General features: G+C 46.8%; 1 protein-coding gene and 1 long non-coding RNA gene across 9 annotated transcripts in view; both read left to right on the forward strand.

Annotated features, from left to right (window-relative positions):
* LOC127006773 (triple functional domain protein-like) overlaps nucleotides 1-21,147 on the forward strand; it is a 328,876-nt gene that overhangs the window by 248,717 nt on the left and 59,012 nt on the right. For all 8 annotated transcript variants that reach the window (XM_050877079.1, XM_050877085.1, XM_050877077.1 and 5 more), the window contains one exon: nucleotides 4,018-4,180. In XM_050877079.1, coding sequence (XP_050733036.1) covers nucleotides 4,018-4,180 — 163 coding nt within the window. The remainder of the gene's footprint in view (nucleotides 1-4,017; nucleotides 4,181-21,147) is intronic.
* On the forward strand, nucleotides 14,212-20,544 carry LOC127006777 (uncharacterized). Its single transcript, XR_007759755.1, has 2 exons — nucleotides 14,212-16,774; nucleotides 16,860-20,544. It is a non-coding gene; the product is annotated as an uncharacterized LOC127006777 (long non-coding RNA).

The raw sequence follows: 21,147 nt of genomic DNA on the forward strand, positions 1-21,147 counted from the left end.
GGAGGAATGAAAAAAAGAGATACAGGGAGAGAGGAGAGATGAAGGAAGGAAGAGAGGGATGGAGGAAAGAAAAAAGTGAGAGAGGGAGAGAAGGAAGAGAAGGATGGAGGAATGAAAAAAAGAGATACAGGGAGAGAGGAGAGATGGAGGAAGGACGGAAGGGAAACAGGAAGGTAGGAGAAGAAAGATAGAGGAAGGAAGATAGGAATAGAGAAAAAAGGGGGATATAGGGAGAAAAGAGAGATGGAAGAAGGAAGGAAGGAAGAGAAGGAGGAAGGAAGGAAGGAAGGAAGACAAGGATGTTAGATAGAAAAGGGAGGTAGGAAGAGAAGAAAGATAGAGGAAGGAAGATAGGAATAGAGGGAAAAAAAAAGGGGATATAGGGAGAACAGAGATGGAAGAAGGAAGGAAGAGAAGGAGGAAGGAAGGAAGGAAGGAAGGAAGGAAGGGGATATAGGGAGAAAAGAGATGGAAGAAGGAAGGAAGGAAGGAACCGATTCTCTCTCTCTCTCTCTCTCTCTCTCTCTCTCTCTCTCTCTCTCTCTCTCTCTCTCTCTCTCTCTCTCTCTCTCTCTCTCTCTCTCTTTTTCTTTGGGGCCGTCTTGACCATTCACACCTTTGACAAACAAATTTTAGCCCGTTGTTCTCTGCCCCGCCCCTTCCTTCTTGCTGTCCGTGACCTCCCATTCTCCTCCTCCTCCTCCTCCTCCTCCTCCTGGCACCACGCCATAATTGGACAGCAGGGAGGGGCGGGCGAGGGGTGAGGGAGGAGCTGCCTGACGAAGGGGCTGCGTCAGGCCACACCCACCGCCCTCTGTACTGCCTGCCTGCCTGTGTGTGTGTGTGTGTGTGTGTGTGTGTGTGTGTGTGTGTGTGTGTGTGTGTGCCGCGTCCCTGTCTCCGGTGTGTTAGGCGGCCGGGGTGTCGATGCGTGTGTTTGAGGGGGGGGGGTCGTGTGTGTGTGTATGTGTGTGTGAGTGTGAGTGTATGTAGTGTGTATGTGCGTGCGTATGTGGGATGTGTTGAAGTGAGCTGTGTGTGTGTGTGTGTGTGTGTGTGTGTGTGTGTGTGTGTGTGTGTGTGTGTGTGTGTGTTTGTGTGTGTGTGAGAGAGAGAGAGAGAGAGAGAGAGCTCGTCCAAGGCGCCTTAAAGTTGCCCGCCGAATCCGGACGCAAAGGAGAGGAAATTTAGCCGAGAAGTCTCCGGGCGGGAACCTTCACGATGAAATATTCCTCTCCCGCCGACGGTCGCAGCGAGGCCTCACTCTTGGAGCCAGCCCAGCAGTTCGTGGCCTTTTTTTCGTATTATTTTTCTCTTTGTTATTTTTTTCCCTCCGTCTCGTATTTTTCTTCTTTATTTTTCCGTCCTCTGACCTTGAGCCAACTCCCGTGTCTCCGCGGCGCCTTCTCAGACCAGAGCCTCGACGCGCAGACCGTAACAGACCCTGGAGGAGGATGGCCATGCTGTGAGGGGGTGTTGGAGGAAGCGGGGGGAGTGAGGTTCTAGCAGCCACCTCACCCCGGAAACAAGCCACAGTCAGGGGGTTCTAATCTAAGACGTTATCAAGATTGGGGGGGAGGAGAGGGGGAAGTGGGAGGTTCTTGCGGCCCCTCCACCCCCAAGAGCAAGCTATAGCCAAGGACTCTAGCTAAGGGGTTTTCATGGTTCTTTTCTTGCTCGCCTAAACGCATCCCGCCCCTGTTTTGCTTTCTAATAATGATTCTTGGACACGATATCAAACTAGGAAGCCCCAACAACGGTTCTAAGCCAAGGGGGTTCTCAGGATTTTCCTTTTGGGCTCGTTTAAACTAATTTCGTCTCTGTTTTGCTTTTGTGATAATGGTTCTTGGGCACAGTGTCAAACCAAGTCATTGCCAGGCTTTCTCAGAGGTTAGGGTCATAGTATACACCTTCATCCCTTGTTTATAGTAATATCATCCCTGTTCTGCTTTCTGATAACGGTTCTTGGACACATCAAACTAAGCCATTGCCGGCCGTTCTCAGGGGTTCTAATTCAAGGGGTCGGAGTATGCACCTTCATTGACACATCAAACTAAGCCATTGCCGGCCGTTTTCAGGGGTTCTAATTCAAGGGGTCGGAGTATGCACCTTCATGGCTCGTTAAGTCGCAAGTTACACCCCATTTTCTTCGGGGGGAAAGTGTATCAAACAGAGAGGCAGCTTGGCCAGGGGAGGCTTTCCAGGAAGCTTCACTGAACATTCCCCAGAAGCGTTACACGGAAGTTCATGAGTGAGCACCAGCCTTGCCTTCGCGATATAGTGCTGATGGAGGTTTGGGCGGGTGGGGGGACGTGAAAGGTGGGCGGGCGGTAGAGTGGAAAATTGTAACTGTACATTCTCCTTCCACCCCCTCACCGCCTCTCCCTCACACCTCTCCCTGCCCAGCGTTCCATACCTTCGCAGGGGGTGGATATGGAATGTGGGGCGGGGCGGCGTGGGAACCTTTGATAGTTGTGACGAAGACTTTGGTGGGGGAAGGTGGAGCGGAAAATCGTAACGGTACAGTCCCCTTCTACCCCCTCACCTCTCCCTCTCACCTCCTCCTGCCCCGAGTGCCTTACCCGAATACCTTTGCAGGGGGTAGATAGGGTGTGAGTAGGGTGCATAGGGCGGGGCGGAGGAGATCTATTATCCGCGTCTCTCTCTCGACCCTGAAGTACCTGAAGTCCAAAATATCTTGAGCTTTAAATACGTACACACTGCAGTCAGCCCTGAAAATCAATGCCTCCCCACCACAGTCGTGAAGTAATACGAAAATGCTCTAACACTTGCGTCGTTTACCGTATAAATAGCAGCGGCTTTCCCCACGTTTTCGCTCATTCTCTCTTCCATCGTTCATTAGGCGCAAGATACTTTTTTGACCAGCTGTACAAGACCTGAAACCTTATATATGGACGGGTGTGTCGTTTACCGTAAGTAGCAACGTCTTTCCTCACGTTTTCGCTCATTCTCTTCAATCGGTCATTAGGTAGAAAGTACTTTTTTTGGCCAGCTGTACAAGACCTCAAAGCTTATGGACGGGTGTGTCGTTTACTATAAATTGCAACGTCTTTCTTTCCTCCCGTCTTCGCTTATTCTCCCGTCAATCGTTTATTAGGCGGAAGATACTTTTGGGGGCCACTGTACAAATCCTCAAGTGTATGGAATGCGAAAGTAATACGAAAACGCTCTAACCCATGCGTTGTTTACTGTAAATAGCAGCATCTTTCCTCACGTTTTCACTCATTCCCTCCTCAATCATTCACTCGGCGGAAGATATTTTCTTGGCCAGTCGTACAAGACGTAAAAGCTTCCGGACGTGTGTGTTGAGGCGACGCTCGTGCATGACTGGAAGTTTTGGCCTTGGCGCGGCGTCTCCGGACCTGCGACCCGGAGTCTCCTCGTGGACTTGCTTCTGAGCGGACAGGGCGGTGCTTGCAACGTCCCTGCTTCGTAGTGAGTGAAGGGGCGCCTGGGTGGGAGTGGCGGGTTATATGGGAAGGGGTCCGGTGTCTATGAGAGGGAAATAAGTGCCTGTGAAAAAGTTACTAGTGCCAATGGGAGAGGGATATAGTGATATGGAAGGGGGAAAAGTGCCTAGTGAAAAGGGACAAAGCTGATGGAAGAAGGGCAGTGCTTGTGAGGAATGGTAAGAGCGTTTTAGAGAGGAACAGAGCCTATGGAGGGAGTGAGAAGGGAACCAGTGACTAACAGTACCTTTGGAAGCGTAATCAGTGCTTTTACGACTGAGGTAGTGCCTGTGAAAGAGGAGTCCTTGTAGATGGGAGTGCAGTGCCATCCAGTGTCTACACCCTACAGGTTAGCGTTAGTGTCTGTAGAGAGGAACCAGTGACCACCAGTACCTGTGTTAGAGGGTCAGTGCCTTTATAAATCCTGTAAAGTAGACCCCCGTGCATGCCTCCCCCCACCCTTACTGTTAGCGGGGGAGCAGCGCCACGCCCCTGTCGTGAGCCCGGCTTCCCGTGTGTGACCGGCGGCCTCTTTTCTTAATTGCAGTCGAAAATGGTTACCCCCGCCCTTACGGAAGCTGAGTCAAGGGCGAGTGGACCGTGTGACGTCGCCCTCCGCCACCTCTCCCGCGGCTGATCCAACCCACCCCAAGGAGCCACACGCCCACAAACACCAGATCAGGAAGGCTTACTCCGAGCGGCGGTTCAAGGTAAGTACTAAAGTGTGTGTGTTGGGTGTGAGGGGTGCGTGTGTGAGGGGGGGGAGAGGGGTTGCGTGTGAGTGAAGTGTGCGGCCGAGTGTAATTTGCAGGTGATTTGAAGGTAATTAAGTGTGAGTTATTGATTAGTCTTGTGAATTATGAAGTAAAGGTTCTTATGCCCTCTCTGAAGATTTATAACACACACACACACACACACACACACACACACACACACACACACACACACACACACGTTGTATCTAGATTCTGGGTCATCCGCATTTTTTTCTCTCTTTCCTAATCACGCGACAGAAGAGTCCTCACACACACACACACACACACACACACACACACACACACACACACACACACACACACACACACACACACAACATCATGACTGCGTTTGTTTTTTATTAGTATTATTTACAGTTTTCCTTTGATGTGTTCTAAGGCAAATAATTCACTTGTTATCTTTTATTTGCCTTCGTCTCAAGAATATCCGATAATGCTGTCACGAGTTTGTTTTTGTAATATGCTCTTAGTCACTGGTGTCCATGAAACCTCCGCCCTTCTTATATTACGTCAGATTTATCTTATTATTTGGTTGTATATGATTGGGTGAGATTACCAAGTTCAATATTTAGTAACTTTTTCCTTCTCTCAGTAACATAAAAGTAACATGAATCTGCCTAGTTTGCTTGTATTAAGGTTACGAAGATACGCATGTAGTCTTTCAGTCAGTAATTCAAATGTATTGATACATTTATTTAGGTTACCAAGACACGCATTTATTTTTTCCATGGTTCAAGTAATTCAAATTCGCCGCACTGATACATGCATTGAGGTTACCAAGATTAGCATTTAGTCCTTCCTTCGTTTAGTAATTCGAATCCACCTTACTGATATATTTATTGAGGTTACCAAGATACGTATTCAGTCTTTTTCTCGTTTAGTAATTCGAATCCACCTTACTGATATATTTATGGAGGTTACCAAGATACGTATTCAGTCTTTTTCTCGTTTAGTAATTCGAATCCACCGTATTGATATATTTATGGAGGTTACCAAGATACGCATTTAGTTTTTCCATGGTTCAAGTAATTCGAACTCGCCACACTGATACATACATTGAGGTTACCAATATACGCATGCAGTCTTTCCTTCGTTCTGTAATTTGAATCCACCACACTGATACATACATTAAGGTTACCAAGATAGCACGCAGTTTTTCCTTCGTTCAGTAATTTGAATCCACCACACTGATACATACATTAAGGTTACCAAGATAGCTGGCAGTTTTTCCTTCGTTCAGTAATTTAGATTCGTCATACTGATACGTTTATTAAGGTTACCAAGATTAGCAGTTCGTCGTTCCCTCATTCAGTAATTCGAATCCACCATAATGATCTATATACTGAGATTACCGAGATTATATTCAAGTCATTCCTTCCTACGGTAATTCAAATCAATCTTACTTATTTACAAATCAAAGGGGATGACATTACCAAGATTGCCACTTAGTCATTATTTTCTTATTCAAACCATCAATATCAGTCGTCTTTATCGGTATGTGACGGCGGTGAGTTGAACGGGATTGGCATTGAGTCATTCTTTTTTTTACTCATTCCAAGTGGTCGTGAAGGTGGAATGCATGCTCTGATTACGCCCTGACACTCTTCACATACTTATACTATTGAGTCATACTTTTGTTACCCCATTCACTTTACACTTACAATTTTGAGTCATTCCTTCGTTTGCTCATTTTATTAAGTAGTACGAGAGGAATATATGCCCTGACTTTCTCCAGACACACTTCACACACTTGCAATATTGAGTCATACGTGTGTTACCTCATTCAAAAAGGTCGTAGAGTTAAAATGTATATGCCACACACACTTTACACTTACAATTTTGAGTGATTCCTTCGTTTGCTCATTTTATTAAGTAGTCGTACAAGAGGAATATATCCCCTGACATTCTCCAGACACACTTCACACTTACAATATTGAATAATTTTTTTTTCGTTTGCACGTATCAAAAGGTCGTAGGAGTGGAACGTATATGCTTTCACTACGCCCAGACACACCCCACGCATACATTATTGAGTCTTTCTTTCGCTTGCCTATTCCAAGAGGTCGAAGAAGTGGAATGTATGCCTGAACTACCTCCAGACACACTTCACGCATATGGTTGAGACATTATTGTGCTTTATTTTCATTCCAAGTGGTTTTAGAAGTGAAATTTACGTCCTGACAACCTCCAGACATGCATCACACTTTCATTTGAGTCATTCTTTCATTTCTCATTCCAAGAGGTCGCAGAAATATAAAAAAAATGTCTTTACCCCCTCCTGACACTCTTTACACCATACTTGAGGCAGACACGTACCGCACACACACATACACACACACACGCACACACACTGAACAGCTCCGACAACATTAGCACTCCCTCCCACACGTGACCTCGCCGCTCACTCCTTCACCCTGCCCTCAGACGCCCTCCCTCCCTCCCTCCCTCTCCTGTTTGCCTTTGTCACGCTTCCCCGAGTCTCTCTTATTCCCTTTCCTCTGCTTCTCTTATCGAGGGTTGCGTCGGCTAAGTGGCGGTGTCGGTGCTAAGTGGCGAGTGTTTGTGTTTCGCGGGTTTTGATCGTTTTTGTGGCGGCCATAATACCCGTGCGTGTAATGGGTCTTCTTGTTTTCTGAGCCGAATGCAAGAACGATGGACGCCGCTAACTAGATGTCTCCAAGCACGCACACAGGGTTATAGAGCGTCGTAATGGATATGCGCGCGCACACACACACACACACACACACACACACACACACACACACACACACACTGCCCTTTCACCCCGCGGTACGTACGTCGTGTTATGCCAAGTGTCTGTCCAGCCAAAAACTGGGTTGGGTCTGCCCCCGACGTCGCCCCCACAATGTATCGTTATTATAAATCCGAGTTCTTGCGCCCTTTCTTACGTGGACCGCTTTAGATTTAACCATTACCCTTACGACTCTTTTTGCACTCCTTCGTAACGGTATTGAGAGCCGGGTACGAGCCACCTGCCGTCTGGATGTTCAGTTATCTCTCGCTGTGAAGAAATACCTACCCAAAGAAATCGCTCGCCATCTAGTTTTGGGGCAAGATTCCTCTGAAGAACCTTAATACAAATCTTCTGCTCCGGGTTCGAATCCTGGTATAAGTTGACGCTGTGTAACCCATGGGCCTCGTCACCGCCTCCTTCACGGCCCATAGACGGTGTAGAGACTGTACAGGGCGTCTCATGTCCCGCGGTTCAGCCTATGAAATGAGGTCGGTGCGTGTCAGCCCATCAGTGGCTCCTCGCAGCTGCTAATTCTCGGCCTTTTTCCCTGGCATTTGGAGCTTCGTCACTGCCCTCCCTGGGACCTTGAACAGCCTTACATAATAGCCCTTTTAAATGTCATCGCAAGGACGTAGACTCGTAGAAGGTCGTGGGACTTGTGGGCGTGGCGGTGTGTTGGTGTGGGTGGGTTTGAGTTGATGTAGGTTCTGATACCAACCCACAATACCCCGGAAAGCAAAGGATTCATGCGTTGGAGTTTGTAGACTGGAACTGAGTGGTGTGGATTGGGTAACGTGGATAGGAGTCGATTCCTTTGCTAACCCCACCAGACCCTGAATGAAGTTAGCCATCCAGGTGCCAGAACCAAGCGTTGAGGTGGAGCTGTTTGGATTGAACCTGGTACAGCGGTTTGATGGGTATGGGCATGAGTGTGTGAGAGCCCATAAAAGAAAAAAACAAGACTCCAAAAACTTCCAGACGTCGGTGTAGTGGGCCATAGGAGGAACATAGTGGCGTCGTGTGGCTGTTAGGGCCGTTCACCGCGCCATTACCACGAGAGAGCGGGCTTATCTGCGGTACTAGCGGCGGGGTGCTGAGGGACAGGGACGCGTTGTACTCACAGTGTCGGTGCAGGTGAACCAAGGAGACCCGCGGTGCCCTATTCGGCTATCAAGGTAGAGGTACTGTCCATCACCCGCCTTGAAACACCCACCACTTGGCCATCATCTACGCGACCCGCATATACGATTCCCAGGTAATCCGTCCCTTCCCAACCATTGTCTCCGTGTATCTAGGTCCTCAGCGGCACAAATAACCTCCTGCCCCGTGGTGTGAGGGCGTCAGGGGATGTGTGTGGGCGTAGCTGGTGATAGTATGGGAAAGGAGGATGTATGGGGGTGTATAGGAAGGCCAGGAGGTTGTGATACGAGGGTGTTTAATGTAGGGCGCGGCGTGAGGGTCTCGTGAGTGGGTGTTTCCGTGGATGTGTGGTGTTGACGTTTTGGTATTTCCGTGAGAGTGGTTACCTGGTACTCGAGGGAAAAAATAGGTCTCCGCTCATAGCCCAGGTGTGTTTACGTGGGTGGTTATTATGCCCACTCACCTGCTCTTCTTTTTCCTCCTCCTCCTCCTCGTCCACCTCCTCCTGTTGTTCCTCCTCCTCGCCCACCTCCTTCTATTGTTCCTCCTCCTCCTCCTCCTCCTCCTCCTCTTTTTTTTCTGCTCTTCATTCTTATCCTTCTCATTCACTTTATCTCTTGTCAACTCTTTCCTGTGTTTTCTTACTTTCTTATCCTCCTTATCCTTATCCTGTTCCTCCTCCTTGTTCTTCTTCTCCACTTCATCCCCCTCCTCCTTTTTTCTGCCTTTTCCTCCTCCTCCTCTCCTTCTCCTCCTCTTCCTGTTTCTCCTACACCTCCGTCTCCTCATACTGCACCCTCACCTCCATCTACCCCTTTTCCATCCCCTTCTCCTCCACCTCCTCTTTCTCCTCCTCCTCCTCCTCCTCCTCCTCCTCCTCCTCCTCCTCCTCCTCCTCCTCTATAACCTTCACGCCTCCCCAGCGACCCTCGTGTAGTCGTTACGTATGTTTTTCTGGGCGTGATTATTTGTGTTAAGTTATTTATTATGAATCACCACCACCTTTCTCCCCCCCCCCTCCCACACCACCACCACCACCTCCTCCTCCCCTCGCCTCATCTATTAAAAGAACCTCAGACTCAAGACCCGTTTCGTCAAGAGGTTGCTAAATATATCGTTCTTGCTCGTATTTTTGCCCCCGCCGCGGGTTTGTGTGAGGCAATGACGTTGTGGTGTTAAGACTCAGGTTCGTGTCCTCCGATGCTTCCGGCGCTCACGTCAACTATTTCCAGAAGCCAAAAAGGAGGTCAGTCGGGTTCTAGTCACCATTGCCAGATTATCGTACTCAGAACATTGTATTTACCGGTTTCTGACCCATGATTATTGCCAGTGTATCGCCAGTAATTAACCATTTCAGCGATGACTATATAATATGAAGCCAGTTATTGGGGTGAGCTTGGACGCCGAAACGTTTAAAAAAAATGACCCTCAGGAAAGGTTGTCGTAAATGGTTCTGAGTTTCCTTGTTGATTGTGACAAGTTCTTGTGGTTTGTGAAGGATTGGGAAGCGGTTATAATGTCCCTCGATGCTGCACGAACTGACCTTGTGTCTTGAAATACTCCTGAGGTTGAAAAAAGAAGAGTAATGATAAGCTACTCTTTGATCTTTAGCACTGAAATGGCTTGATGATAAAAATTTGTGGTGGTGTCCTTGAGTGTGCCTTTTTTCGTCCTTTTTTTCACTCTTACCTCTTCGGGAGAGTTTGGAAAAGACTTTTGCTGGATGAAATAAGGCTGTGTTGGCGGTGTCTTGAGTAAACCTTTTTTCGGCACATTATCGAGGGTGGGGAGTTGAGGGACCCTCTTCGGGGGGCGAATTCAGAAAAGATGCAGCGCCCTTGAGTAAGCCTTTTTTCAGCCCCCCCCCCCATTTTTTTTTTGTGGGGGGGGGAGGGGGCCTTACCTCTTCGGGGGACGAGCTCAGAAAAGTTGCAGCGCCCTTGAGTAAGCCTTTTTTCAGCCCCCTCCCCCTTTTTTTTTTGGGGGGGGAAGGGGGCCTTACCTCTTCGGGCGAGCTCAGAAAAGACGCAGCGCCCTTGAGTAAGCCTTTCAGCCCATCCCTTTTTTTGGCCTTAGACTATTCAGAAGAGTTGAGAAGAGACGCAGCGCACTCTTTAAGACGTGGAACAAAGAACACATGGGAAGAACAGATCACAGGAATGGCAGGGAGATAAGTCAAGGCCCCATCTCTCTCTCTCTCTCTCTCTCTCTCTCTCTCTCTCTCTCTCTCTCTCTCTCTCTCTCTCTCTCTCTCTCTCTCTCTCTCTCTCTCTCTCTCTCTCTCTCTCTCTCTCTCTCTCTCTCTCTCTCTCTCTCTCTCTCTCTCTCTCTCTCTCTCTCTCTCTCTCTCTCCCTCTCTTCTCTCTTTCCTCCCTCATTATTCCTTTTCTATTCCTCCTCCTCCTCCTCCTCCTCCTCGTCGTCCCCCCTACACTTTCTCAGACGCCAAGACTCACGTACATACTAATTTCTCAATGCATTCACGGTTCCCCTCTCCCTCCTCCTCCTCCTCTTTCCTCTTTCCTCCTTCTTCCTTCCTCCTTTTCTTCCTCTCTCACTCCTCTCTCTTCTTTCTCTTCCTCCTATTTTTGTTCCTCGTTTTTATTTTCTTCTTCGTCGTCGTCTTCTTTTTCTTTTTCCTCCTCCTCCTCCTCCTCTGGCTTGTATGCGTAACGTGCGTATGTGACTGATAGATCGTGAAGAGAGAGAGAGAGAGAGAGAGAGAGAGAGAGAGAGAGAGAGAGAGAGAGAGAGAGAGAGAGAGAGAGAGAAACGGAACGCGGAAAATCTTAACGTTTTCATAAAACCTTCAATGATGACTAAAACGGAAAAGAATAATAAAGGATGATTAAAACGATTGTCAGGTACGTTATTCATTGCGGAACACAGACGTAAATCAAATTCCACGTAACGTCCTGCTTTAAAAGGACTTAGATACGAACATAATGACTCCTCGGGTTATTCAAGAGGAGGAAATTTTCGGTACGTCATATTTTCCTAGATCGAAGCACTCACGTCATAGTTAAGGTGAGGTAATGACGATGCAAGAGTGGTTTTAAGAGAGAGATAAGAGTGAGGTAAGGGTGCTTGTAAGGGGGGTGGAGTAACAGTGATGGTAAGGGAGATAAGGGTGAGATAAGGGTGTTTAGTAAAGGTGGTGATTAAGAGATGACGTATAAGAAGGTTGAATTCCGTGCACAGTCCACTTCCCTTAGCCTACACGCTCCCTTAGTGGTTAGAAGGAATGTTAATGGGATAATGGTGATAGGATAGGAAGGAAGGTGTTTTTAATGGTTAGGAAGAGACGGTATTGGGTTAAGGATAGTGGATAGGAGAGTAAGGGTGTTTTTAAGGGTTAGGAAGAGACAGTATTGGGTTAAGGATAGTGGATAGGAGAGTAAGGGTGTTTTTAATGGTTAGGAAGGGACGGTATTGGGTTAAGGATAGTGGATAGGAGAGTAAGGGTGTTTTTAATGGTTAGGAAGAGACAGTATTGGGTTAAGGATAGTGGATAGGAGAGTAAGGGTGTTTTTAAGGGTTAGGAAGAGACAGTATTGGGTTAAGGATAGTGGATAGGAGAGTAAGGGTGTTTTTAAGGGTTAGGAAGAGACAGTATTGGGTTAAGGATAGTGGATAGGAGAGTAAGGGTGTTTTTAATGGTTAGGAAGAGACGGTATTGGGTTAAGGATAGTGGATAGGAGAGTAAGGGTGTTTTTAATGGTTAGGAAGAGACAGTATTGGGTTAAGGATAATGGATAGGGGAAAAAGGGTGTTTTTAATGGTTAGGAAGAGACAGTATTGGGTTAAGGATAGTGGATAGGAGAGTAAGGGTGTCTTTAATGGTTAGGAAGAGACAGTATTGGGTTAAGGATAGTGGATAGGAGGATAAAGGTGTTTTTAATGGTTAAGAAGAGACAGTATTGGGTTAAGGATAATGGATAGGGGAATAAGGGTGTTTTTAATGGTTAGGAAGAGACAGTATTGGGTTAAGGATAGTGGATAGGGGAATAAGGGTGTTTTTAATGGTTAGGAAGAGACAGTATTGGGTTAAGGATAGTGGATAGGAGCATAAGAGTGTTTTTAAATCTTAGCACAATCCATTTCCCTTAATTGAAACATTCTTTTAATAATGGCTAGGATAAACAGTAATGGGATAAGAGGGATAGTACTCGGAAGAATGATGGCTAATGGGTGGAGGATAATGGTAAGGGGATATGGATGTTTAAACTTAAGTAACGTCCCATTTCGAATTATCCAAACACTATTGGGGTGAGAATAATGGGGAATAATGGGGTTTGCTGGGCACGGAGGCGGCCTAAGCGAAGTAAGGTGAGAGGTAAGGTGGGAAGAGGTCAAGGGGAGGCGATGGGGAGAGCAGGAGCTGGGGAAGGGGAGAAGAGGGGAAGGGAGTGGGCAGGATGAGAGAGGAAGGGGAGAGTTAGGGGAGGGAGAGGGAGAAAGGAAGGTAAGAGTGCCAGGGAAGGGGAGGAAGAGGTAGGGAGAGAGTAAGGATGAGAGGGGAGGCAGGGAGAGGGAGGAAGAAATGAGAGGAGCCGGGGAGGGAGGGAGGGAGCGGGGAGGAGGCTCGAGAGGACATGATAAGGCAAGGATTCTTCAAGGTGCTTAGGAGAAATCTATAGCCCCTTATCTTGATTATTATCATTATTATTATTATTATTATTATTATTATTATTATTATTATTATTATTATTATTATTATTATTATTATTATTATTATTATTATTATTATTATTATTATTATTATTATTATTATTATTATTGTTATTGTTTTTATTATTATTATTATTATTATTATTATTATTATTATTATTATTATTATTATTATTATTATTATTATTATTATTATTATTATTATTATTATTATTATTATTATTATTATGATAATGATGATGATGATGATGTTTAGTGTTGTATTATTATAACTATCACTATCATTATTTGTATTATTATTACTATTTTTATTTTTATTTTCATCATTAGTCATAGTCAAAGTAACTATTTTTTTGAGGCGTCAGCTGCGGCGGCGTTACGCTCTAGATGCCTTCAGTGGCACGGCGTGGAGGCAAAGGTTCTTATAATCTGTTTCGGCGGGGCCTTGAGTGCCCCGCGGAGGGCCAGGGCGGCGGGGGGAGCCACGCCGCGGCACCCGCGGGAAGGGGAATCAAAAGGTTGCGGCAGAAGTGTTGGTGTGGCGCTGGCGGGCTATCAAGGTCAGAAAAGTGGGCACCCCTCATATGGCAACAGCCTCGCACATGTTTTTGGCCCTACACAATTCCTGGGTGTTTGCGGCGTGCTTTCCGCAGGGCCGGGCTGCAGGGGGCGCCCAGGTGTGTAATGCGACCCCACCTGCGGCCTGGCGGGCATGGGGGCGGCGCGGGAGCCTCGTGTGGTGGGGCAGGTGGAGGCGGAGGGCACTCAGTCCGTCCCCGTCCCTCTGGCAACGGGTTTCAAGCTTAGCATTTGCCATACTCCTTCCCTCCACCTGCTGCCCAACCTCCCTCACCTACCCTGCCTCCACCCCGCCAGGGAGGGAAGGTAACGGCGTGACGGCGGGCAGAGGGCGACTCGGGGCGTGGGGCGTGGGGCAGGGGTGACTGGGGCGAGGAGGAGGGTCAGGCGGGGGGGGGGGGGGGCGAGAGCAGCGTATCGTGCCCGTAGCGGCTTGTCCCTCCGAGATGCGAGTGCCGAGGCGAGTCAGTCAGTCAGTGTGTGGTGGAGTGCCGTGAGGTGAGGTCCGTGCCGCGCGCCCTCCCATCTCCCCCTACCGTGTTCACCCTTGCGTTCCCTTCTCATAAATCACCTCGTAGGGCAGGGCAGGGTGAAAAACTGTCCCCTGTCAAGCCCTGGCGCCGGGTACTTCCCCAACGCGAATCCACAGACGGGGAAAAGAGTGTAAAAACAGGAGCAGACGCGGATGTGCTGTGATCTATCGCCTGCTGGTCAAAAGTCGCGTGAACGAAAGTGAAAGCCTCAGTCTGTGGCGTGAGGCTGTGGCGCGAGCGTGATGTGTGAGCGTCTGTGTCAGCCTGCTGGTGCCGTGGAGGTGACACAGGCCCGCGTGCCCCCCGAGTGCCATGTGTGGTGGTGGTGGTGGTGGTGATGATTATTATACCAAGCGATCAACCAGCGGAGTGTGAAGGCCGTTGCGGTGGTGATGACTGCGCTGGTGTTGGTGTTGCGGCGGTGTTGGTCGTTTTATAGTGATGACTGGTATTGCTCGAGCTGGTGTTGAATTCGCAGTGCTGGTGTTGATGATACGTGGTGATGACTGGCTGGTGTTATGACTTCTAGCGGCTATGAAGACGTATCGTGAGGTCATTCAGGTCACTAACTCCCCCCCACTCCCCCCTCCCTCCGCGTGTGTGTGTGTGTGTGTGTGTAACTGTAAGGTAACAAACTAGCTTCGTTATGAGGGAGGAAGTAGAAGATAAGAGTGCGTGAAGAGCCATTCCCCGCCTCAGAATGGTGCCTTTCGCGGCCTGAAGACGCTGGTGGGCTTAGGGACGACATACTTACAGGTCAGGGCCGCGGAGGGAGGGACAGGAAGACGCAGGAACAGAGGGAGGGAGGAAGACGTGGAATAATGATAAAGAAAAACACACAAAGATGGAAAAACAAATACAGGAAGACAACACGGAAAGGTAGATACGCAAAACACAAAGACAGAAACTTATAGAGATAGTCACAGGAAGACCCAGGAACAGAGGGAGGAAGGAAGATTCAGAATAATGATAAGGAAACACACAGGAGAATAGAAAAAAACAGACACCGGAAGACTGGCTCCTTTGTTGTAAAAAAAAAAAAAAATAAAGACAGAAACAGAGAACACAATGACAAACACGCAGATAGTCAGGAGTGAGGAAGAGAGACTTGGATTAAGGGCAAAATAAAACAAGAAAATCTAAGGAAATGGCAATAGAAGAGGGGCGACATACAGTTCAGGGCCGTAGAAAAGAGGGAATAGAAAGACACAAAGACAGAATAAGGAAGAAAGACAAAGAAACACAGATAAAACACAGAGTAACACAGAATGGCAGGAACACACAAACACACACACAGAAACACATGAAGGTATAGTAAGAAAGAGAAACACAGATTCATAACAACATAAAAACTAGAAAACGAAACACAAGGAAACAGCAAAAGAAATAAATGTACCGGGGAATTGTGAGAAGGCAAGATGGGGATAAATGACAAAGAAAACAGGAAAACCCCGGGAAATAGGGACAGCGGGGGACAGGAAGGCAGGGATTACGGGGAAAAGAATCAATAAAACCCACGGGGAGAGAGAGAGAGAGAGAGAGAGAGAGAGAGAGAGAGAGAGAGAGAGAGAGAGAGAGAGAGAGAGAGAGAGAGTTGCGATGAGACTGCAAGTAGGGAGACAGGGATTAAGGGGCAGAATAAACAGTAAAAGACGGAGAAGAAGGTGACGTAGGGAGATGATAAGACAGGGAGACAGATAAGATTACAGGCTTGGGAAAACATTGAACTTACAGGTATAGGAAGAGATGGTGGCAGAGAGACAGGTTGAGATAGAGAGACAACTTATAACCTCAGAAAGACCCATAGACAGAGACAGACACAGGGACACAGACGAGGGCACAGAAAATTATGAACGAGATTGTGACAGAGAGACAGAATGAGACGGAAAGAAAATTTATGAGCATAGTAAAGCCCCACAAACAGACACAGACACGGGCACAGAAAATAATGAACGAGATTGTGACACAGAGACAGAATGAGAGAGAAAGGAGAGTTATGAGCATAGGAAGACCCACAAACACATCCAGAAACAACAATGAGTATAGGAAACATTAGTATACAAAGAAACGAACACAACCACATCAAAGACACAGTAAGACACGGAAACACGGGAAATAGGGCACTGGAAACGGACACATAGAGACACACAACGAAGCTATTCAGGAACACATGATTGAGAGCCTAAACGAACAGAGAAGAGGACACATCAACACACCAAATAGACACAGTAGAACACGGAAATACGGTAAATAGGGCACAGGAAACGGATATATGAACACCCAACACACAGCAGAGGTATACAGGAACAGATGATTAAGAGCCTGAACATTCACCCACTCACAGGAAACAGAGGTGTAGGTTAGGGACGCAGGGACACGGGGATTGCACCAAGGACTAGTGACCCTGTGCCCCGCTTACTCATGGGTTCCCTTCACTTAATTAATGCACGTCGCAGTAGTAAGAAGGAGGAAGTAAGCAGTCAGGCAGGCAGGGAGGAAGAGAGAGAGAGGGAGAGGGTCACCGTGGAAGCGTGTTGACTGTCTCTTGAAGGTGACTCGTGGATGCTGGCGATGGTGAGCCGCGAGAGTGAGACAGTGACGTAGAGGATAAGACAGAAAGACACGTGTATAGAAAGACCTTTAGACAGACACAGACATAAGGTCACAGACGGGGATATAAGAGGCGGCAAACAGGCACATAGATGGGTAGATAAATATAGAGTGATAGAATGATGAACTTTCGAAGGTGATATGTGGGATGGTGACGAGAATAAGGTGTGAGAGTGAAGGAAAATGAATGTGATAGTGAGTTATAACTTTGAGAGTGAGGCATCCAGTGGCGATAAACAGGTGATGTATGGTGTGAGAGTAAAGGAAAGAGAATTTGATAGTGAGTTATAACCGTGAGAGTGAAGCATGCAGTGGCGATAGACAGATAGATGGATAGATAGATGAAGAGATGAACTTTCGAGTGATTATGTAGGATAGTGATGAGAATAACGTGTGGGAATGGAGGAAATTAAATATGATAGTGAATTTTAACCGTGAGAGTGAGACATCGAGAGGTATGTATAGAGAGCTAGATAGATAGACAGATAGATAAACTTACTTTCCAATGGTGATCTGTTGAATAGTGACATGACGATAAAGAGCTGTGTGACTAAAGGAAGTGAAACATGATAGTGAGACATCCGGTGGCAACAAACACACTGACTAACGCAATGCCGATGGTGTGTGAAGGCGTAGCGATCGTCCTCTGAAGGTGGTCGAGGGGATGGTGACGAGAGTGAGGCGCCATAGTGAAAGGAAGGACTGGTGATGGTGATGGGACTGAAGGAGACGGATACAGAGAGACAAATTCACTTTCGCTAAGATTGTGAGGAGTCATGATCGTATTCTGAAAGTGATTTGTGGATATGAGACGAGAATGAGTATTGATAGTGATGACAGACAGACAGACAGACAGACTCAAACTCACAAACTAATAGACAGACAGACACACAGACTCACAAGGGCCCAGATAGACAGAAACAGACAGTCACATTCTCCCCAAAATAGACAGACACAGACAGACGGAGAGACAGACAGGCTAAAAAACACAGCTACAAAGAGACAGATAGGCTCAAAAAATAGACACAAACAGACAGACAAACAGGGAGACAAACAGACTCACGCAATGGCGAATAATGGCCTCTTAATTTTTTCCCCCCGTCCCCAATGGCAGCGTTAAACCATCGACTTAACCTCCATCACACACGCGGAATAGCCGAAAAGGGGGTCGGGGAGTGGGGGGGGTAAGGGGGAGGGGGGCAGAAGGGGGGCGGGGAGGGGGGGGGGTAAGGGGAAGGGGGGCTAGAGAGGGGGTCGTTTAATTCTTTTCTTCCTTCTCCCTTACCCTCGCCGTGTTTATTTTGAGCCTCGGGCCTGTCTGTCTGTCTACCTCCGTGCGGAAAAAGTAAAGAGCAAAGTAAAGTAAAAGTAAGGGAGTAAAGTAAATGAGCAAGGTCGCCACGGGGAGGGAGGAGGAGGGAGCGAGCTATCTTTTCTCTCTCATCTTTACTTTTTTTTTCCTCTTTTTATTTTTAGTTCTCGAGGGAAAGTAAAGGTTGATAATCTCCTCTTTGTCTTCTTCATAACTCCTCCAGGTATAGTGTGTGTGTGTGTGTGTGTGTGTGTGTGTGTGTGTGTGTGTGTGTGTGTGTGTGTGTGTGTGTTAGCCCCTTTTCTCCTCGCCTTCAGTCTTTTCTGCCGTCCCTCAAGCCAGTCACTTTAGGCGCCTCGTCCCTGGGCCAGAAAGTTATTATGATAAGTCCTCAAGGCGGTAAAAAGTGACAGGCGCCGCTCAGGATGGACGCGTGTGAGCGGCGACGGTTACATTGCATATTTTTCTGAGGTCTCAATCTAACCGTTAATAGAACCTCAATCCGTTTATCTTACAAGAGCGAGAGGAACGTATTGTATTTCCTGGCCGTTCAGTCGTACCATTAATAGAATCTCACTACATTTATCTTTCAACTCGAGTGTGAAGAACGTATTAAAGTGTTTTCCAGCCGTTCAATCTAACCGTTAATAGAACCTCAATCCGTTTATCTTACAAGAGCGAGAGTAACGTATTGTATTTTCTGACAGTTCTAAGCTTACCATTAATAGAATCTCACTACGTTGATCTTCCGAGAGCGAGAGGAACGTATTAAACTGTTCTCTTTACCGCCTTTTATAGCTATTTTACACGGTGTTTAACGTCAGTCTAAGTCTTAGTATAACGTCTGAGATATATAATAGGCTTAACACATCATTAGGAGCGTGACAAATAGTTTTCTTCGCTGTCTTCAACAATGACTTTAAGTGTAGTATTATGAGACATTTCGCCGTCCAAGAACACATATTTGACAAGGCTTTCGTAGGAGTTGTGGGCATTTCCAGGGGTAGTTTTATGACCCTGGTGGTAGTTTGATCCTTCCTCTGTACCCTGAGCCTAAAAAAAACACGCATTAGAACCTCATTGATCCCCCCTGTGATCTTTAGATATAGCTGATGTGAGAAGGCAGAGTGTCTTGTAATACCAGCCTTAGTGTTCTTTTCAGTCACGTGTGGAGACGAAATGTTAAAGTCTTGTCAATGATTAACTTATTTCCTAACTTCCTCCTGTCCGTTTTGCGTCTTCTCTTCAGCGTAGGTTATGTTAGGTTAGGGCAGGATACTTTTTGGACAAATATTAAGTTTCATTGTTTTATTTTCCGTCGCGAGCGGAGAGGAAATGTTGAAAAGCTTGTCAATGATCGTAACTTCTTTGCTAACTTCGTCTTGCAACTTCCACGTCCTCAGCAGCTTAGGTTAGGGCAGGTTACGGTTGGCTGATTTTCGCGTATTTTTTCTCCGTCACGAGCGAAGAGGAAGGAAGTGTTGAAAGGAACGTCAATGATCGTAACTTCTTTGCTAACTTCGTCTTGCAACTTCCACGTCCTCAGCAGCTTAGGTTAGGGTAGGTTAGGTTAGGCTGTTTAGTGGACAAATTTTACTTATATTTTTCCCCGTCACAAAGGAAAAGGAAGGAAGTGTTAAGTCTTGTCAGTGATCACAATTTTCTAACTTTTATGCTCATCAGCTTAGGTTCGGGTAGGTCAGGGCAGGCTAATTTTCGCGTATTTTTTTTCTCCGTCATGAGCGAAAAGGAAGTAAGTATTAAAAGTCTTGTCAATGATCACAACTTTTCTAACTTCTCTTCCAACTTAGTGTCCTCAGCGCAGGTTGGTTGAGGCAGTTCAGGTCAGGCTGCTTAATTGAGAGACATTTTTCACCTGTTATTTTCGCATCGCTGGGGAGGCGGCATTTAAAGTTCGGTCAATACTCACGACTTCTTTTTTTCAACTGCCTCTTGTATACCTTCTGCGTCTTCATCAGCTTAAATTAGGGTAGGTTAGGGTAGTTTAGGTTACGCTGCTGATTTAGACAATTTGTTACGTATTTTTCTTTGCTTTACGTTTAAGAAGACAACATTTAAACCTTGTATCCTTGTATACTTTCCGCGTCTTCATCAGCTTAGGTTAGGGTAGGTTAAGGTTACGCTATTTTTTTACAATTTTTACGTGTTATTCTTTGCTTCACGTGTAAGGCAATATTTAAACTTGTCAGTGGCCGCATCTTCCTCCTGCACCTTCCGCGTCGTTATCGTGAGGGGGGGGGGTGTAGGAGGGGTGAGAAGGAGTGGTATGTAGGCATTGAGGGGCGTGAGGGGCAGAGGGAGGCTTGGATACGGGCGGCGTGACATCCATTGATCATCCACCAAGGGCGTGACCCGTGCCAGGCTCCCCTACTTAACTTGAATCCTCGTCTATAGCCCCTTCCTCCTCCTCCTCCTCCTCCTCCTCCTCCTCTTCGCCACATGTTATATCCGGGGCACAGAGAACGAGAGAAGTGCGGAATGTGTTAAATGATCAGAAATAGAAGTCATAAAAAAAATAGGGAAAAATGAGTGGGATACAGAAACGTCCGGGGCAGAAAGAACGCGTGAGAGAGAGAGAGAGAGAGAGAGAGAGAGAGAGAGAGAGAGAGAGAGAGAGAGAGAGAGAGAGAGAGAGAGAGAGAGAGAGAGAGAGAGAGAGAGAGAGAGAGAGAGAGAGGAGGGGGGAAATGGAAAACAGAGAGAAAAGAGGTGAAGGACAGAACAGGAGATAAAGAGAGGCGAAGAGATAGAAGTTAAATAGAAAAGAAAATAGGAAAAAGAGACACTACGCAAAAAAAAAAGATAGAGGGAAGGAAAAGTTAAATAAAGAAGAAAAGAGAAGAGAAAAGACACGAGAGACCCCCAGAAAAAAAAAGATGGAGAAGAGGAAGAGAAAAAAAAAAACGCCATATAATCCTCCTCCTTCCCCTCAATCGTCTTCTTTTGTCAGGATTGTGGTGTTGGATGCGATTTCTTGGGGATTTACGTCACCCTCGATCCTCCTTTTGTGTGGCTTTTGAGGTCTTGTGTTCGCACCTGTTTGTCCGTCTGTCTACCTGTCCACCTCTTAATTACTCGCTCCACGCTGTTAATGAAGGAAAGGGAGAGTGAAAGAAGATTGGTGATAGGAGAAGGGCTTAATTAATTTGCTCAGGTGTATATTTAGGTCTTTTCTAGGCACCTGGTTACCTGTCTTACCTGAGAGAGAGAGAGAGAGAGAGAGAGAGAGAGAGAGAGAGAGAGAGAGAGAGAGAGAAGGGCATTTAAAGGGTTAATTTAT

This window comes from Eriocheir sinensis, chromosome 33 (assembly GCF_024679095.1).
Source record: "Eriocheir sinensis breed Jianghai 21 chromosome 33, ASM2467909v1, whole genome shotgun sequence".
NCBI classification, from domain to species: Eukaryota; Metazoa; Arthropoda; class Malacostraca; order Decapoda; family Varunidae; genus Eriocheir; species Eriocheir sinensis.